We start from the raw sequence: 14,845 nt of genomic DNA, 5'->3' as shown, positions 1-14,845 counted from the left end.
GGTCCTGCAGTTCCGACTTACCAATCACTCTAAATCAAGTAATGCCCACTCCGTCTTTCCGAAACAGGTTGTAAACAGAGATTTTAATGTTGCAATCATAAGGATCCTCCCACCAATTTTCAGTAAAGCCAATTCTATCACATTTCTCCTCATCAGGGAGAACCTCCAGCTCCTTCCTGCCTGTCACCCAGATTCCCAGTGTTTGGTACAAAGCAGCTGATTTCTTTCCCCCTCTTCACATCCTTTGCCACATGGGCTCAATTTGTTTGTGGCACGCTAAGTTGCATTTGTACTGCATGTGCCTTCTTAGCACCCTCCCCTGTCACTGCTAATTTAACATGAGCCTAGCTGCTCCCGCTCGTCTCCAGAGAAGATTAGCCCCCCTCTCTGGGAGATGCAGGCTGTCCCATTCAGACAGCCCTCCTCTCCCACAGGAACATAGCCCAGTATTCAACAAAACCCAAACTCCCAGGTTCAGATCTGTTGCACAGCTAATGATTCACCTCCAGTATTTTCCACCTTTTCTCACTCATGGAACCAGAAGGATCCTTTGTGTAGGATTCTAACACACCATTCTACTGGAGCACCAGCTGATGGTTAAGTGAAGGCCAGCTTACTGTTTCAATGTAGACACTTTGGGTCAGTGACCAAAATTATGGTCATTATAGCTCTGGGTTCTGGAGATACAGCACCCCCCACAGAAACAGCTTTTCGTAGAGTAGAGGGATTCTACCAACGTTTTTTTGTGCTGCCCGCAGGGTCAAACCGTGTCCTTCATCCTGACCACAATGGTCACAGTCATTCGACACTTACCCTACTTAGTGTACGGCAACTGCTCTCCCTTGGGATAAGCAAAACAAAACACAATATTCGCCAGAGACTTTAGCTCTCTTGATAGGTGAGTGTCGGACAGAGTGTCTGTTGCTAGCCAGAAATGATAAACAAGACCTCAAGGGGTTCAAGGCAACAGGTTACAACCACCGAACCCGAGTAACAGCCAAGCCCTGGACGTTTGAGTCTGGCCCTGGGGAGAAATAGAAGCATGTTGCTAAAATCTGCCTGTCAAAGGGTTCTTTTTTGGGGGAATGGAATCGAAGCTGAGCAGAAATGCACAGGCCCTGAAATAGCTTTAGGAAAGATGGGGATAAAATGGAGAGAGGCCAGAGGAGAGCAGCACAAATGAAAGGTTTAGAAATCCTATGAGGAAAAGTTAAAAAAAAACCGGGCAGGGATATTTGGCTTAGTGTCAAGCTGTCATTCAGCAGCTCGAGCACGAATGCCAACCACGGGGCAGACTGCCGCAGACAGGGCCCAAACCCCAGCCGAGTTCTATACTTAGATTTCACCAACCAGATATTATGTGTAAACTCTTCAGGCCCCAGTAGCCTAACCATGGAATCACAGACAGCCTCCTTGGACACTCATCTTTCTTGCCCTCTAGGTGAGCTTCCTTTGGTGATAGATGGTCCCTTATACCCAAAATCACAACAATATTCACGTTACTCCCAGTCCCATAGGACCGGTCACTTACCCCGGGTCAATTTCACCGTAGATCTTACACCAAAGACAACACTTGTAGTCAATCCAGCAAGATTTATTAACTAAGGAAAAGAAATGGGAGTTATTTACAAGGTTAAAGCAATTAAGCATATACATGTGAATGAGTTACAATCTTTAGTTCCAAAAAGTAAGAAGAGTTTCTATCATAAGTAACCTTTACAAGTCTTTTAGGGCTATCCCAGGCGGTATAGCTGGGGATCCCATGCTTTTGCGTAGAAACCTTGCCCTTGCAAAGTCCAGCAACGTAAAGACAATTTAGTACTTCTTTTCAGGGGATTTTTTTTATTCCTCTTTCTTTGCGACCCCCCTAACAGTAGAAATTTGCCTGCATAGCCTCACCTCATGTTGCTGGGGGCAGGGCAGGAAGAGCAATTAACAGAGTCTTTTGTTTTATGGTGTCCAATGGGTCATCTGCTGCTGATGTGCCTTCCCGAGACCAGTATTTTACCATAGTTGATGTCCGGTAATTTGCCCGGCACCAGAGAAAATGCCATTCCTTCTGTAGGAAGTGAGGTTTTTACACCAGATGATGTTTCTTTCCTGTTTGCTGACTTACACAATTACAGAGCAGACACTTTAGATCCCCTTATAACAAGATTAATGCCTGCACCAGCATCTTACAAGCAGCTTATAAAATCTAAACACACTCTTATAAATTCTACATCTATTTAAGAATACTAACACACAGGGAAGGCAGCCTGATTCCAGTGGGCTTCTTGCCATGAGGACTGTCAGCAGGTAGGTGGGGGATGAGTGTGGTCCATGGGCTATGGGTAAACGAAAGTGTAGTGTTGGATCCTCCTCGGCATGAGCGGGAAGGGGCTGTAAAATTTCACAAGTGTAGGTTGTTTCTATTCAGCAGGCTCTGTGTTTGCAGCTCACCTAAAAACAAGATCTGCCGAAGCAAAAAGAAGAGGATAGATTCTGTCCTACCATTGTCATGTGCCCTTGTCTCTCAGTGCTAGCACGCTCCACACAAGCCGAGTGGAAGTGCGTGTGCGCACTGGACGTACGGGGGCATAGCCCAAATGACTGACATTGTTTTGGTGTGTTTCAGGCTTTTCAGAGGTTTGCGGAACTCCAAGCTCTGGAATGGCCTGAGATACCACCAGGCAGTCTTCACTTGCAATTAACAAAGTTCATTGGTCAGTGAAATTCCTAGATTCTTTTCTAGTGGAAAGGGAACATGTTCTGGTGGGCGTTAGTGGTCCTTTGGGCAATTGTCATCAGTTCAGGCACTGCTGTAGCTAGCTGAAGGCCAAGGATGCTCTGATTCCTAAGCGGTCCTCCCCCTGCCCCCTCCTGGACACATTGTGATGGTGGAATTGGGATGATGGCCGCGCCTCAAAATGGTTGGAGAGTGGAGCTGCTGACAGGGCAGGGAGAGAAATCCCAGATAACGGCCTTTGGCCCAGCACCTTTACAGTTTTAGCCACGCAGGCTACAGTAACTTTAAACTCCTTCTCCACGCCCCACCAAGGGTTCCCTCTAATTTTTCCCATCCACGTGTGCAATGAATTTTGTTATGTGCACCAGTACGGAGGTGATGTGTGACTGGCCCCATCAGTGGTCGTGCTGCTGGTGATTTATAATAATCCATTGTTCAAACAAACTAAAATCTCATGGCAAAGTGTCGGAAAATGGTACAAGTAAAGTAAGAGAGTGTCCTGGCAAATGGTCCTTTGTCTTATGAAGTCTCCAATAAATCTGCACTACGTCCTGTAAAACAAAACTAATATCCTACTATGGGATCAAACAGCCTTCAGCAAATAGAGATTAACCCACAATACAGGATGGGCTGTAAGACACCCCAGGTTCATATAAATGAACATCCCAGAGCATGTTCCAGATGATTCAGAATCAGGAGAACACACTTACCCATTTTCTCCTCTGAACTGTCTACACCTGTCCCATTCGGAGCCTCCTTCTATGATCATGTTACTTACAAAAATTTTAACGACATCCTAATGAAAGGAGAAAACCCAAACTCCCATCTAAAAACAATCTGAGCTGGGCAGGAAGAAGGCCAGAAGCTGCTTTACCCAAAGATGGAAACTGAGATTTAGGGTCAGAACAATCACACTGTGTTTGGGATTGAGTCAAATTCCCCCTCCAGGTCTGCAATGCTTTCATCTCCAGCCCTCAGGAGTCTGATTTGGTGGGGGTTGAGATCAGTGTTCCCTCTAATTTTTTCCATCCATGCGTGGAATGAATTTTGTTATGTGCACCAAATTACCGAAGTAATGTGCGGCTGTGTGCCACTAATAGAAACAAAAAACCTAGATATAATATATATTTTTAATAAGATACCATAGGGATAATTACTCCAGCCAGGACAGGTTAGGCATTTTAGAACTCACTGCTCAAAGAATTAAACTTAAGCGAAAGAGAGAAATAAAAATTATGAAATGCATAGACCAGTCAAAAAACTCAAATAACAGCACTTTGAAAGAATAAAATTACAGAGAATATATGTGCATTGCAGGAAGTCTCAAGAAGGAACAACAACAACAATACAAGTATATGTTGGGAGGTGTGTGAGTGTGAGAGAGACACACAACATGTGTGTGTGAGAGAGAGACATGCATTGTCCCTTTAAGTATGTGGTCTTGTAGGTAGACCGGCACTCAAAACAGACACAGCAGCAGCCACCAGAAAGCTCCCTCCATCCCACTCCTGAGCCCTGTCGCGTTCCCCCCGCTCCCCCTCTGCAGAGATGGGGTACAGGGGCAGGGGATACCCTGACATCAGCACCCCCCCTTCCCACCCGCTCTGCATAGCAAGCGGGAGGCTCCTGGGAGCAGTTCCAAGACAGAGGCCAGGAGCAGCGTGGCAGTGGAGGGAGGGGCATCTGAACTGTGCGGCACTTGATAGCTTGCTGGGTGGCTGCTTGGCCGCGCAGCTTACAGGGAACTTAGATTGGGACCACTGTATAACTGAGATGCTCAGGGTTGGTCTAGACTAGAAGTGGTAGAGGTTTGGTCCAGGTCAGGGCTAAACGTGGCAGCTACCAACCCCAACCAGTTTTCCTGCTCTAGACAACCCTCAGAGGCAGAAAGGCCCCTTGGCCCAGCAGCCACGGCTGCAGCAGGGAGGGGCTGATCGTATTCTCTGCCGTGTAAAAAGTTGTGAGTTCTGAATGAAACATTTCCCACATTCAAAGCATCTCTGCGTTCACCATGGATCCTTTGCTGTGAAATAAGAACTGAACTCTGAGTGAAACTCTTCCCACAATCCAGCCATTTATAGGACCCATCTCCAGTGTGGGTTCACTGATGTATATTAAGTGGTGACTTGTCACTCAACTTTTTCCCACAGTCGAGGCATTGATGGCGATTTCTCCTACGTGGATTCTCTGGTGCCTAGTCAGGTTTGAACTCTGAGGGAATTTTTTCCCACAGTCAGGGCATTAATAGGGTATTTCTCCTGAATGGATTTGGTGATGCACAATAAGATGTGAGAAATGAATAAAGCTTTTCCCACAGTCAAGGCATTTATAGGGTCTATCTCCCATGTGGATTTTCTGATGTCCCATAAGGCATGACTTGTCACTAAACTCTTTCCCACACTCAAGGCATTTATAAGGTGTCTCTCCTGTATGGATCCTCTGATGTCGAATTTGGTTTGACCTATGATTGCAATTTATCCCACAGTCCTGGCATTTATATGGTTTCCCTCCCATATGGATGCTGTGCTGTGAAGTAAGATCTGAGCTCTGAAAAAAAGTTTTCGCACAGTAAAGGCATTTATAGGGCTTCTCTCCCGTAGGGGTTCTCTGATGTGTAATAAGGTATGCTTTGCCATTAAATTTTCGCCCACAATCAATGCACTTATAAGGTCTCTCTCCAGTGTGGGTTCTCTGATGTGTACTAAATTGTGATTTGTCACTAAACATTTTTCCACAGTCGAGGTTTATGAGGTTTTTCCTGCCATGTGGGTGTTCTGGTGTCTAGTCAGGTTTGAACTCTGACTGAAGTTTTTCCCACAGTCGGGGCATTTATAGGGTGTTTTTCCTGTATGGATTCTCAGATGCACACTAAGATTTGAACTTTGAAGGAATCTTTTCCCACATACCAGGCACTTATAAGGTCTCTCTCCTGTGTGGGTTCTCTGATGTGCAGTCAGATCTGAGCTCCAACTGAAACTTTTCCCACACTCGAGGCACATATAGGGTCTCTCTCCTGTGTGAGTTCTCTGATGTGCAATTAGATATGAGCTCTGATTGAAACTTTTCCCACACTCCAGGCACTTATAGGGTTTGTCTCCAGTGTGGGTTCTCTTGTGTCTAGTAAGGAGTGAGTTCTGATTGAATCTTCTCCCACAGTCAAGGCATTTATAGGGTTTCTCTCCCGTGTGGAGTCTCTGGTGAATAATAAGGGCTGAACTGTCACTAAATGCTTTCCCACAATCCAGGCATTTGTAGGGTTTCTCTCCTGTATGGAGCATCTGATGTCTAACAAGCTGCATGTTCCAATCAAAACTTTCCCCACAGTCAAGGCACTTATAGACTCTTTCTCCTGTGTGGGTTCTCTGGTGTGAAATAAGATCTGAGCTCTGAATGAAGCTTTTCCCGCATTCCAGGCATTTATAGGGTTTCTCACCTGTGTGGGTTCTCTCATGCCTAAGAAGATGTGAACCTTGAATGAAACCTTTCCCACAGTTAAGGCACTTATAGGGTTTCTCTCCCGTGTGAATCCTCTGGTGTGAAATAAGGTGTGCGGTCTGGCTGAAACCTCTCCCACAGACAAGGCACTTGTAGGGTTTCTCTCCAGTGTGGATCCTCTGATGGGAAATAAGATGTGACCTCCGAATAAAGCTTTTCCCACACTCGGTGCATGTGTTTTTTCTCTCTTCTGTGGTGATTCTCTGCTGGGCTGTTGTTTCCTTGAGGTCCTTGCAATCTCCACCATCATTTATGGGTTCACAAATTTTCTTTCCTGGGTCGTATCCCAGCAGCCTCTCTGACCTGCGCTGGTTTCTGCAGGTTTTTCCTCGTTTATGACTCTCATGAAAATTCCCCTTGGATTTTCCCAATACCGTTCCCTGCAGACCCACGTCCTCACCACCTTCCTGCTCTGGATTCTCCTTCTCATTCACCATCCCAACACGCTCTGGAATACAGAGAGAGAATCCAGACAGGAGTCATCCCCCGTGCCGGGGAAGAAAGGAACAAAAGGGGAACAGCAAAGAGGGGAAACACAACATGGTAACTGCTGGGGAGACTGAGAAAGGGAACATTTACTAACCCCTCTCTAATTTTTCCTTCTGTGAAGTGGGTCCCTGGTGCACCATGATCCATTAGAACTGGGATATTCCTCCTCATCCTCCAAGAATGGAGGCTCCTCCTTCTTTTAAACCCTCTCTCTTCCTCTAATTTCACAGTGTACTGCACCAGGTATAACAACGGCACCACAGGGTGAAGCCAGAAACAGAGGTTTTAAAAATAAATTAAAGAAAAAATGGAGTCTTCATGCTTGGAAGAAATAACCTTTTTGTAACAGATAACACGGAGCACCAGGAGAAATTGGATTCTGCCTCCAGATCCCTTCCAAACACCCAGGGGGAAGTAAAATCTTGGGGCAGGGAGGTCCTGCCAGATCTCAGTCAGCGTGGGTGGGTGACATTTGCCCCATAGATGGAGCTATTCCCAGGAAGTGAGGGGAACAGACATGAATGAATACAGACAGGACAACACAATGCTTCTGCCACTCTTTTTAGGCAGGTTTCAGAGTAGCAGCCGTGTTAGTCTGTATTTGCAAAAAGAAAAGGAGTACTTGTGGCACCTCAGAGACTAACAAATGCTCAAATAAATTTGTTAGTCTCTAAGGTGCCACAAGTCCTCCTTTTCTCTTTTTAGGCACTAGCTCTAGCAGAGTTAGTGCATGTACATCTACCTGAGCTGGGAATCCCACCTCCCAGATGCCGTGTAGACGTAACCTAAGGGAATTAGGAAGAACCTGAGCAGAAGCCAAACTGGCCACATCAGAGACTCCCCAGCTTCCAGTAACGCAGGGGACGGGAATCCCTTACCCAGCGAGGTCACCGTCTTGTAATTCTCCTGCATGACGTCCCTGTAGAGGGCTCTCTGACTGGGATCCAGCAGAGCCTTCGGCCCTGGGTGAAATACACAGCCACCTCCTTGAAGGTCACCGGCCCCTGAAACAACAAGAGTCCCCCACTCAGCACCTGCTGCCCCAGCCACAATCCTACCAGTCACGGGGCTGAAGGGTCAATAAAAAGTAAGCTCTTGGTGGGAGGGGGGAGAAAGGGTAGCAGAATCCCACCCTCACCCTGCTCAGAGCAGCCAGGAGGCTGCAGGGAGGGGAGAAAGAGAGAACTCCTTGTCCCTCCCAGCCAGTGGAGGAGGGCAGGGGCCTTCCCCTTTATCACACACCTACTAGCCAGAGGCTGATAGAAGAGGGGGAGCCCCTCAGCAGGGTCCAGGGACAGGAATCCCAACAACCTCCCCATTCCCAGCAGCTGGGGGTGAGGGGACGGGGCCTCTCCCCTGGGCCTCACTGCGGGGTGCCCCCTTCGTATTCCACATCAGCCTCTGCCTGGTGGGTTCAGACTCCAGCAGTGGGAGTCCAGTCCGTTTTCCCAGCCCTGTCCAGGGAGTTTGTTTCCAGTTCCAAAAATGGGAGAATTTCCACCCCGCTCCCAAGGGGCGTCTTCTGAACATACTCAGGTGACTAGCCCAAGCCGCTATCGAGGCCGTATATTTAGGTGCTAACTCTAGCAGAACTAGTGCATATACATCTACCCGGGCTGGGAATCCCACCTCCCAGGGGCTGTGTGGACGTAACCTAAGTGACCGGGGTAGAACCTGAGCAGAAACTAAACTGGGCACACGAGAGCCCCAGGAATGCCACAGACTGAACATGTCCCAGCAGGTTTGTCCCTCCCGGTCACCACCTCCCCGGCCCTGTGTATTTCCTGCTCCAGCCCTTCTAACACAAACCCACCAGCAGCCCCCTGAAGCTCCCCCCTCTGAAGGGGTTTCCTGTCACACAGCAGGATGTGTTGTATTGCTATATTTATGTACAGGATTGGCAGGATTTGATTATTTTTCATCATTTCAATGGTAATGTGAATGTTTAGTTTTAAGGATTTATTTTCAATTTTATTGATTTACATTGTGGGAACTTATGGAGTGGGTCAGGCAACAATTATTTAACAGCTGTAGATATTGAGAATTTAAGCTTTACAAATGTTAAACACACACAGTCATTATCACATGTCAAAATACACCGAGTAAATATCTTTAAATCAAACTGTAAGAAATTCCTGAGCAGCATTTTATTCCTTTCCCTATCTGTACATTTCGATTATTTCTGATGGAAATATTTTTTCACCCACCTTTTCTGTGTATAGGGAGAAACTGACATTTACGACAAAAATCTCATCCTTCCAAGCCTAGGTATGTAGAAGAGAAACAGAATCTGAGCAGACTGATCTCACTGTAACCCCCCCACACGACACCAAGAGCAGGTCATTCAGGCTGCCTGGCACACGTGCGTTAGGAGACAGTGTGAGCGGGTCACACTCGGGGCTCTTCAGGAGAACAGGATCCTGCCCCCTTTCAGAGCAGGTGTCTCTGACGGAGCAAACAGGGCCCCAGCAGCCGTTCAGGGCTGGGGAGATTCACCCACCGCTGGGGCACGAAGGGGCCTGTCTCAGGGGAGGGAGGGGCTCTGAGTTTTGTAACGGGGTTACAATAAATCCCCCCCCCACGACTCCATTTCAGTCTCATTTCTCTCCCCTCCCCTCCCCGACAACCCAGCCCCAGGGACGCAACAGGGAACCCCCCTGGGGCCCGCCCATGCCCCCCCCCGGCCGCTCTCCCCCCTGCCCGAACCCCCGCGCTGGCCCCGGGCGCAGATCCTGGGCAGACCCCGGGCAGCGACTCGCCGCTGGGGCCGCAGCTCCGGTCCCTCCGCCAGGCGCTTCCCAGCCAGGGAGCAGCTTCCCGGGGCGGCGGGAGCTGGGGCTGCGGGGCCGCTTGTGCAGAGTCACTGTCCTGCCCGGCCCCGGCCCCGGCCCCGGCCCTTTCCCCGGGTCCCCCCATCACCTGCGGGCTCCGGCTCGGGGGCTGGTGCGGGCCGAGCCCGGGGCGGAGCGGGGCGTTAGCGCCGGTCTCTCCCCGCACAGACCCCGCCGGGGAGCAGCAGCGGCTCGGCCCGGCCCCCGGCTCGCAATGGAGGAGCTGACCCAGGAAGATAAACAGAGCCCGAGCGAGCGCAGCCCGCCCCCTCCCAGCACGAACCAGGGCCCTGTGGGGGCAGCAGCTAAGGACCCCCCCGCCCCGGCCCACACCCCGCTCAGCCCGGGGCGCCCCGGCCCGAAATTCCTCCTCTCTGCCCTGTAGAGACCGGCCCGGCCAATCCCACCCACCGCCCGGGTCACTGAGAAACGCGCCCGGGCAGGCTCCCTGGGAGGCCAGGACCCGCCACCCCCGCGGATTTGGGGACCCTCGGCAGCAATCCCCGGTCCCCATAGAAACCCCCCTTCTCCCCTTCGCAGGGATCCTGCGGACTCCTCCTTTCCACCCCCCACTGACAGGCTTCAGTGCAAGAACCGCCCCGAGTGCTGGGGCAGGGGGCTGCCGGGCAATGGGTTTGTCCAGGACCCAGAAAGGGAGCTGGGGACGGAAGGGAATTGCACCCCCTACAGGAAATGATTACACAGTATAATGTTCAAAACAGTGTTCTAGGGGAAGCAGAAAAATACAGTAGCAACAGTATTCAACTAGAAGAGCACCCAGAGTCCAATTTGTGTACAAAAATGAGGTTACTCCACGTAAACACATGATCCTGATGTAGACAGTTTCTCTTTACTTTGTTGCTGGGTGAATTCCAGGTTCCCTGCACTGTTCCTATCCAGCCACCTGGCTACTGGGCAATAGGGATGCCTGCTTATCAGAGGTTTACACAGGGTTACCATATTTCAGGTTCCCCAAAAGAGGACGCTGCTGGAAGGGGGGAGGCTGGAAGTGAAGGGAGGGTGCAGCAGGGGAAGGGTGTGTGTGTGTGGGGGGGGATATTTGGCAGGGAGGCTGTAGCATTTCAAGTGTAGCCAAGCCCCAAGTGAAGTGCTTTGTACTGTATCAGACCCTAGCCCTGCATGCTTCTGGGCAGAGAGACCCAGAGCATTCCAACTAAAATCCCATGTTTTCTCCCCACTGCTTCTCTCCCTTTCTTCAGGCCAAAGACAAAGGCTGCAGTGGATTATATCAGCCTAAAATAAAAAAAAAACACTCCTTAAGGTTTGTTTACGCTAGGATTTTAGGTGGAGACGAGGGTTTCTAGGCATTGCATTTCAAGGCCCCTAAATACCCTTGAAAAAGCAATGACTCTGCGAAAGGTTTAAGGGTCATGATGGACAAGCGACTCAGCATGAGCTCCCAGCGGGATGCTGGGGCAACAAGGGCTAATGTGACCCTTGGATGTACAAACACAGGAGTGGGGAGGTCATTTTACCGCTGTCTATGGCACTGGGGAGATCAATACTGAGATAGCAAATACAGTTCTGGTAGCTTCATGTTAAAAAGGATGTTGAAAATTTGGAAATAGTGCAGAAAAGAAATGCACACCTGAAGTCTGGCCAAAATGCACACCAGCTTATGCTGCTCGCGGAGGTGGATTTATTATGCCAACAGGAGAACTCTCTCCTGTCCGTGGTGATGGGATTCGGCCTGACTTCAGGGCTGAACGGGTCTGTGGAAGAGTTCCCTGCCTGGCTTCCTTCTTGGCCATGATCTGCTCCTCTGTTTGCACAGTGCTGAGCACAAGGAAAACCCTTTCTTAGTGGGCCCTTAAGCTGTAATGAACACGATTCATAATAATAGTCAGCCTGGTCCTTTCAGCCTGATCCTTCTGTAGCTCTTTACTATTCATAAGAACATAAGAGCAGCCATACTGGGAAAGACCAAAGGTCCATCTAGCCCAGTAGCCTGTCTTCCCACAGTGGCCAATGCCAGGTGCCCCAGAGGGAATGAACAGAATAGGTAATCATCAAGTGATCCATCCCCTGTCACCCATTCCCAGCTTCTGGCAAACAGAGGCTAGGGCCACCATCCCTGCCCATCCTGGCTAATAGCCATTGATGGACCTGTCCTCTGTGAATTTATCTAGTTCTTTTTTGAACCCTGTTATAGTCTTAGCCTTCACAACGTCCTCTGGCAGAGAGTTCCACAGGGTTTATCCTCCATGTGGATTCTCTGATGTCCCATAAGTTGTGACTTTTCAATAAATTCTTTTCCACACTCAGAGCATTTATAAGGTGTTTCTCCTGTATGGATTATCTGATATCGAATTAGGTTTGACCTACGATTGAAATTCCCACAGTCCTGGCATTTATATGGTTTCTCTCCCATGTGGATTCTGTGATGTGAAATAAGATCTGAGATCTGAAAAAAAGTTTTCCCACAGCAAAGGCATTTATAGGACTTCTCTCTTGTATGGGCAGTAAGGTGTACTTTACCATTAAAATTTCTACCACGGTCAGGGCATTTCAAGGGTCTCTTTCCAGTATGGCTTCTCCAACATGTATTAAATTGTGCTTTATCACTAAACATTTTCCCCCAGTTGCGGCATTTATGAGGTTTTTCTCCCATGTGGATTCTCTGCTGTCTAGTCAGGTTTGAACTATGATTGAAGTTTTTCCCGCAGTCGGGGCATTTATAAGGTGTTTCTCCTGTATGGATTCGCTGATGCACAATAAGATTTGAGCTCTGAAAAAAAGCTTTCCTACAGTAAAGGTATTTATAGAGCTTTCCCCTTGTATGGATTCTCTGATGTGTATTAAAGTGTGCTTTGCCATTAAACTTTTTCCCAGAGTCAATGCATTTCTAAGGTCTGTCTCCTGTGTGAATTCTTTGCTGTCCAATGAGGTGTGAGTTGTCACTAAATCTTTTTCCACACTCAAAGCATTTATAGGGTGTCTCACTCGTGTGGGTTTTCTGGTGTCTAAATAGCTGCGATCTCAAACTGAAGCTTTTCCCACACTTTGTGCTTGTGTTTTTTCTCTCTTGTGTGTGGATTCTCTGCTGGTCTGTGGTTTCCTTGGGGTCTGTGCATCCTTCTCCACAATTAATGGATTTAATCACTTCCTTCCAAAGCTGATTTCTCTCAGACTTGCTACCCTGACTCTCACAGGATCTTCCCTGGTCAACACTGCAGGAAACGTTACATTCATATCTTCCTGATACTATCCCGTAGAGTTCCATTTATTCTGGACTTTCCTGCTGAGAATTCTCCTCTTCATTCTCACTCATCTTCCTTTCACCTGCTGGGATAGAGAGAGAATCCAGACAGGGGTCATTCCCCAAGCCAGGATGAAAGGGGAACAGCAAAGAGGAGAAAGATGACACAGTAACTGTTAGGGAGATTGAGAAAGGTGAAATAGACTTACCCATTGTCACAGTTTCAGGGCCGCTGAAATTGTACTCCCCCTCTGCAGTCCACCAAGGTCACACACTTTTAGGCTTCAGGCTCCCAACCGTCAGCTCCCGTGGGTGCAGAATGATGCGAGACCTGGGGTTTCACATTGAGCAATGTGCCAGACAAGAATGGACTTTGGGGGGGAAAAGTGTTACGTGGTTTTCCTGGGGGATACATAGTGGGGGTGAATGCAAATTCCCCACCTCCAGTCATGAAGCTATGGCCTGAGAAGGGGACCATGGTCTGCCAATTAAAGGCCCAACCTGTATAAAGGAAAGATTGAATGATTTGTAGATTCCAAAGCCAGAAGGGACCACTGTGATCATCTAGTCTGACCTCCCGTATTGCACAGGCCACGGAACTGCCCCCAAATAATTCCTAGAACAGATCTTTTAGAAAAACAGCTAATCTGGATTTAAAAATTATCAGTGAAGGAGAATCCACGACACTTGGTAAATTATTCCAGTGGTTAATTATTCTCGCTGCTAAATATTTACACCTTATTTCCAATCTGAATGCCTCTAGCGTCAACTTCCAGGCATTGGATCTTGTTAGACCTGTCTCTGCCTGATTGAAAAGCCCAATATTAAATATTTGTTCCCCAGGCAGATACTTATAGACTAATAGACTTTCAAGTACATAAAAGGTTGTTACAAGGAGGAGGGAGAAAAATTGTTTTTAACCTCTGAGGCTAGGACAAGAAGCAATGGGCTTAAATTGCAGCAAGGCCGGTTTAGGTTGGACATTAGGAAAAACTTCCTGTCAGGGTGGTTAAGCACTGGAATAAATTCCCAGGGAGGTTGTGGAATCTCCATCATTGGAGATTTTAAAGAACAGGTTAGACAAATACCTGTCAGGGATGGTCTAAATAATACTTAGTCCTGCCATGAGTGCAGGGGACTAGACTAGATGACCTCTTGAGGTCCCTTCCAATCCTATGATTCTATGATAATCAAGTCACCCTTTAAAATTCTCTTTGTTAAGATAAATAGATTGAGTTCCTTGAGTCTATCACTAGCAGAGAACCGGGACTGAGAGCAGCATGCCAGGCGGGAAAACCTTCATCAACGCCCCCCCTGTGCCCAGCCTGGGTGGGGACTTTCTCCGGTGGCTGGAACCAGCCCCTGGGGCAGCCCCAGGCTCTGCCCACACCAGCCCCTGAGCTGGAGCCTGCAGGTGACTGGGAGAGACCTGTGGAAAAGGGATGGGGATCGGCAAAGTGACTCTGCCCTGAGGGCTGCCGCACCCCCTCGCTTGAAATGATTTCCATCATATGCAGGGTTTGGTTCAATGGCTCTCAGCCGCGCCCCCCCCCCACTATACAAATTGTTCCAGCTCCCCTGGACTCTGCACAAATGATTCCCTGGATCCTCAGATCTTGCAGCTCCTGGGAATCTGCTCCCAGGGATCTGAGCTGTGTTAAGGGGGGGCGGGCATAATTTCAGAAAAATTCGGGTAGAGGCTGAGGATAAACTATTATCTAGTATATGAAATCCTGCAAACTCCAGGTGTGGGTGGGGAGGGGTGGAAAACATCATGAAGCATACAATGCTATGAAAAGTCTAGGGTGCGGGGGGCTACCCCACAGCAAATGACACCCGAGATGCCAATGAGTTGCTGCTATCTCTTCCCAGGATCTGTTCTAGGGTCCAGACCAGAGAGATTGCACACCAAACCCAACCAGCCAAATTAGACCACAGTGTTACAGCTCTCAGGAGACTAAACTGTGGCAATCCATGGGCAGAGAACCGGTGCCACTGAACCAGCAGTATCTGCCATGGCAGGGATTTGATTGAGATATACCCAGCGGATCCCTGCAGGTGACCCACTCCCCATGCTGCACA

The 14,845-nt window shown here is 48.6% G+C and overlaps 1 protein-coding gene across 2 annotated transcripts; it reads right to left on the bottom strand.

Moving 5' to 3' along the window:
- Positions 1-1,622: 1,622 nt before the first annotated feature.
- Positions 1,623-9,798, bottom strand: LOC311530895 (uncharacterized protein). 2 transcript variants are annotated; one of them, XM_084647917.1, is made up of 4 exons: positions 9,632-9,798; positions 8,920-8,976; positions 7,591-7,716; positions 1,623-6,671 (listed from the first exon to the last, which is right to left on the bottom strand). In XM_084647917.1, the coding sequence occupies exons 3-4, from the start codon at positions 7,622-7,624 to the stop codon at positions 5,473-5,475; spliced, it is 1,233 nt and encodes a 410-aa protein (XP_084504043.1). In that variant the 5' UTR covers positions 7,625-7,716; positions 8,920-8,976; positions 9,632-9,798; the 3' UTR covers positions 1,623-5,472. The 2 variants fall into 2 exon arrangements, with proteins under 2 accessions (XP_084504043.1, XP_084504044.1); XM_084647918.1 differs by lacking the exon at positions 8,920-8,976.
- Between the last annotated feature and the right edge of the window lie 5,047 nt (positions 9,799-14,845).

Source organism: Lepidochelys olivacea (genome assembly GCF_965140295.1).
Source record: "Lepidochelys olivacea isolate rLepOli2 genome assembly, chromosome: 14".
Lineage (NCBI taxonomy): Eukaryota > Metazoa > Chordata > Testudines > Cheloniidae > Lepidochelys > Lepidochelys olivacea.
The sequence above is the reverse complement of the archived record's forward strand: the minus strand, read 5'-3'. Positions and strand labels throughout refer to the sequence as shown.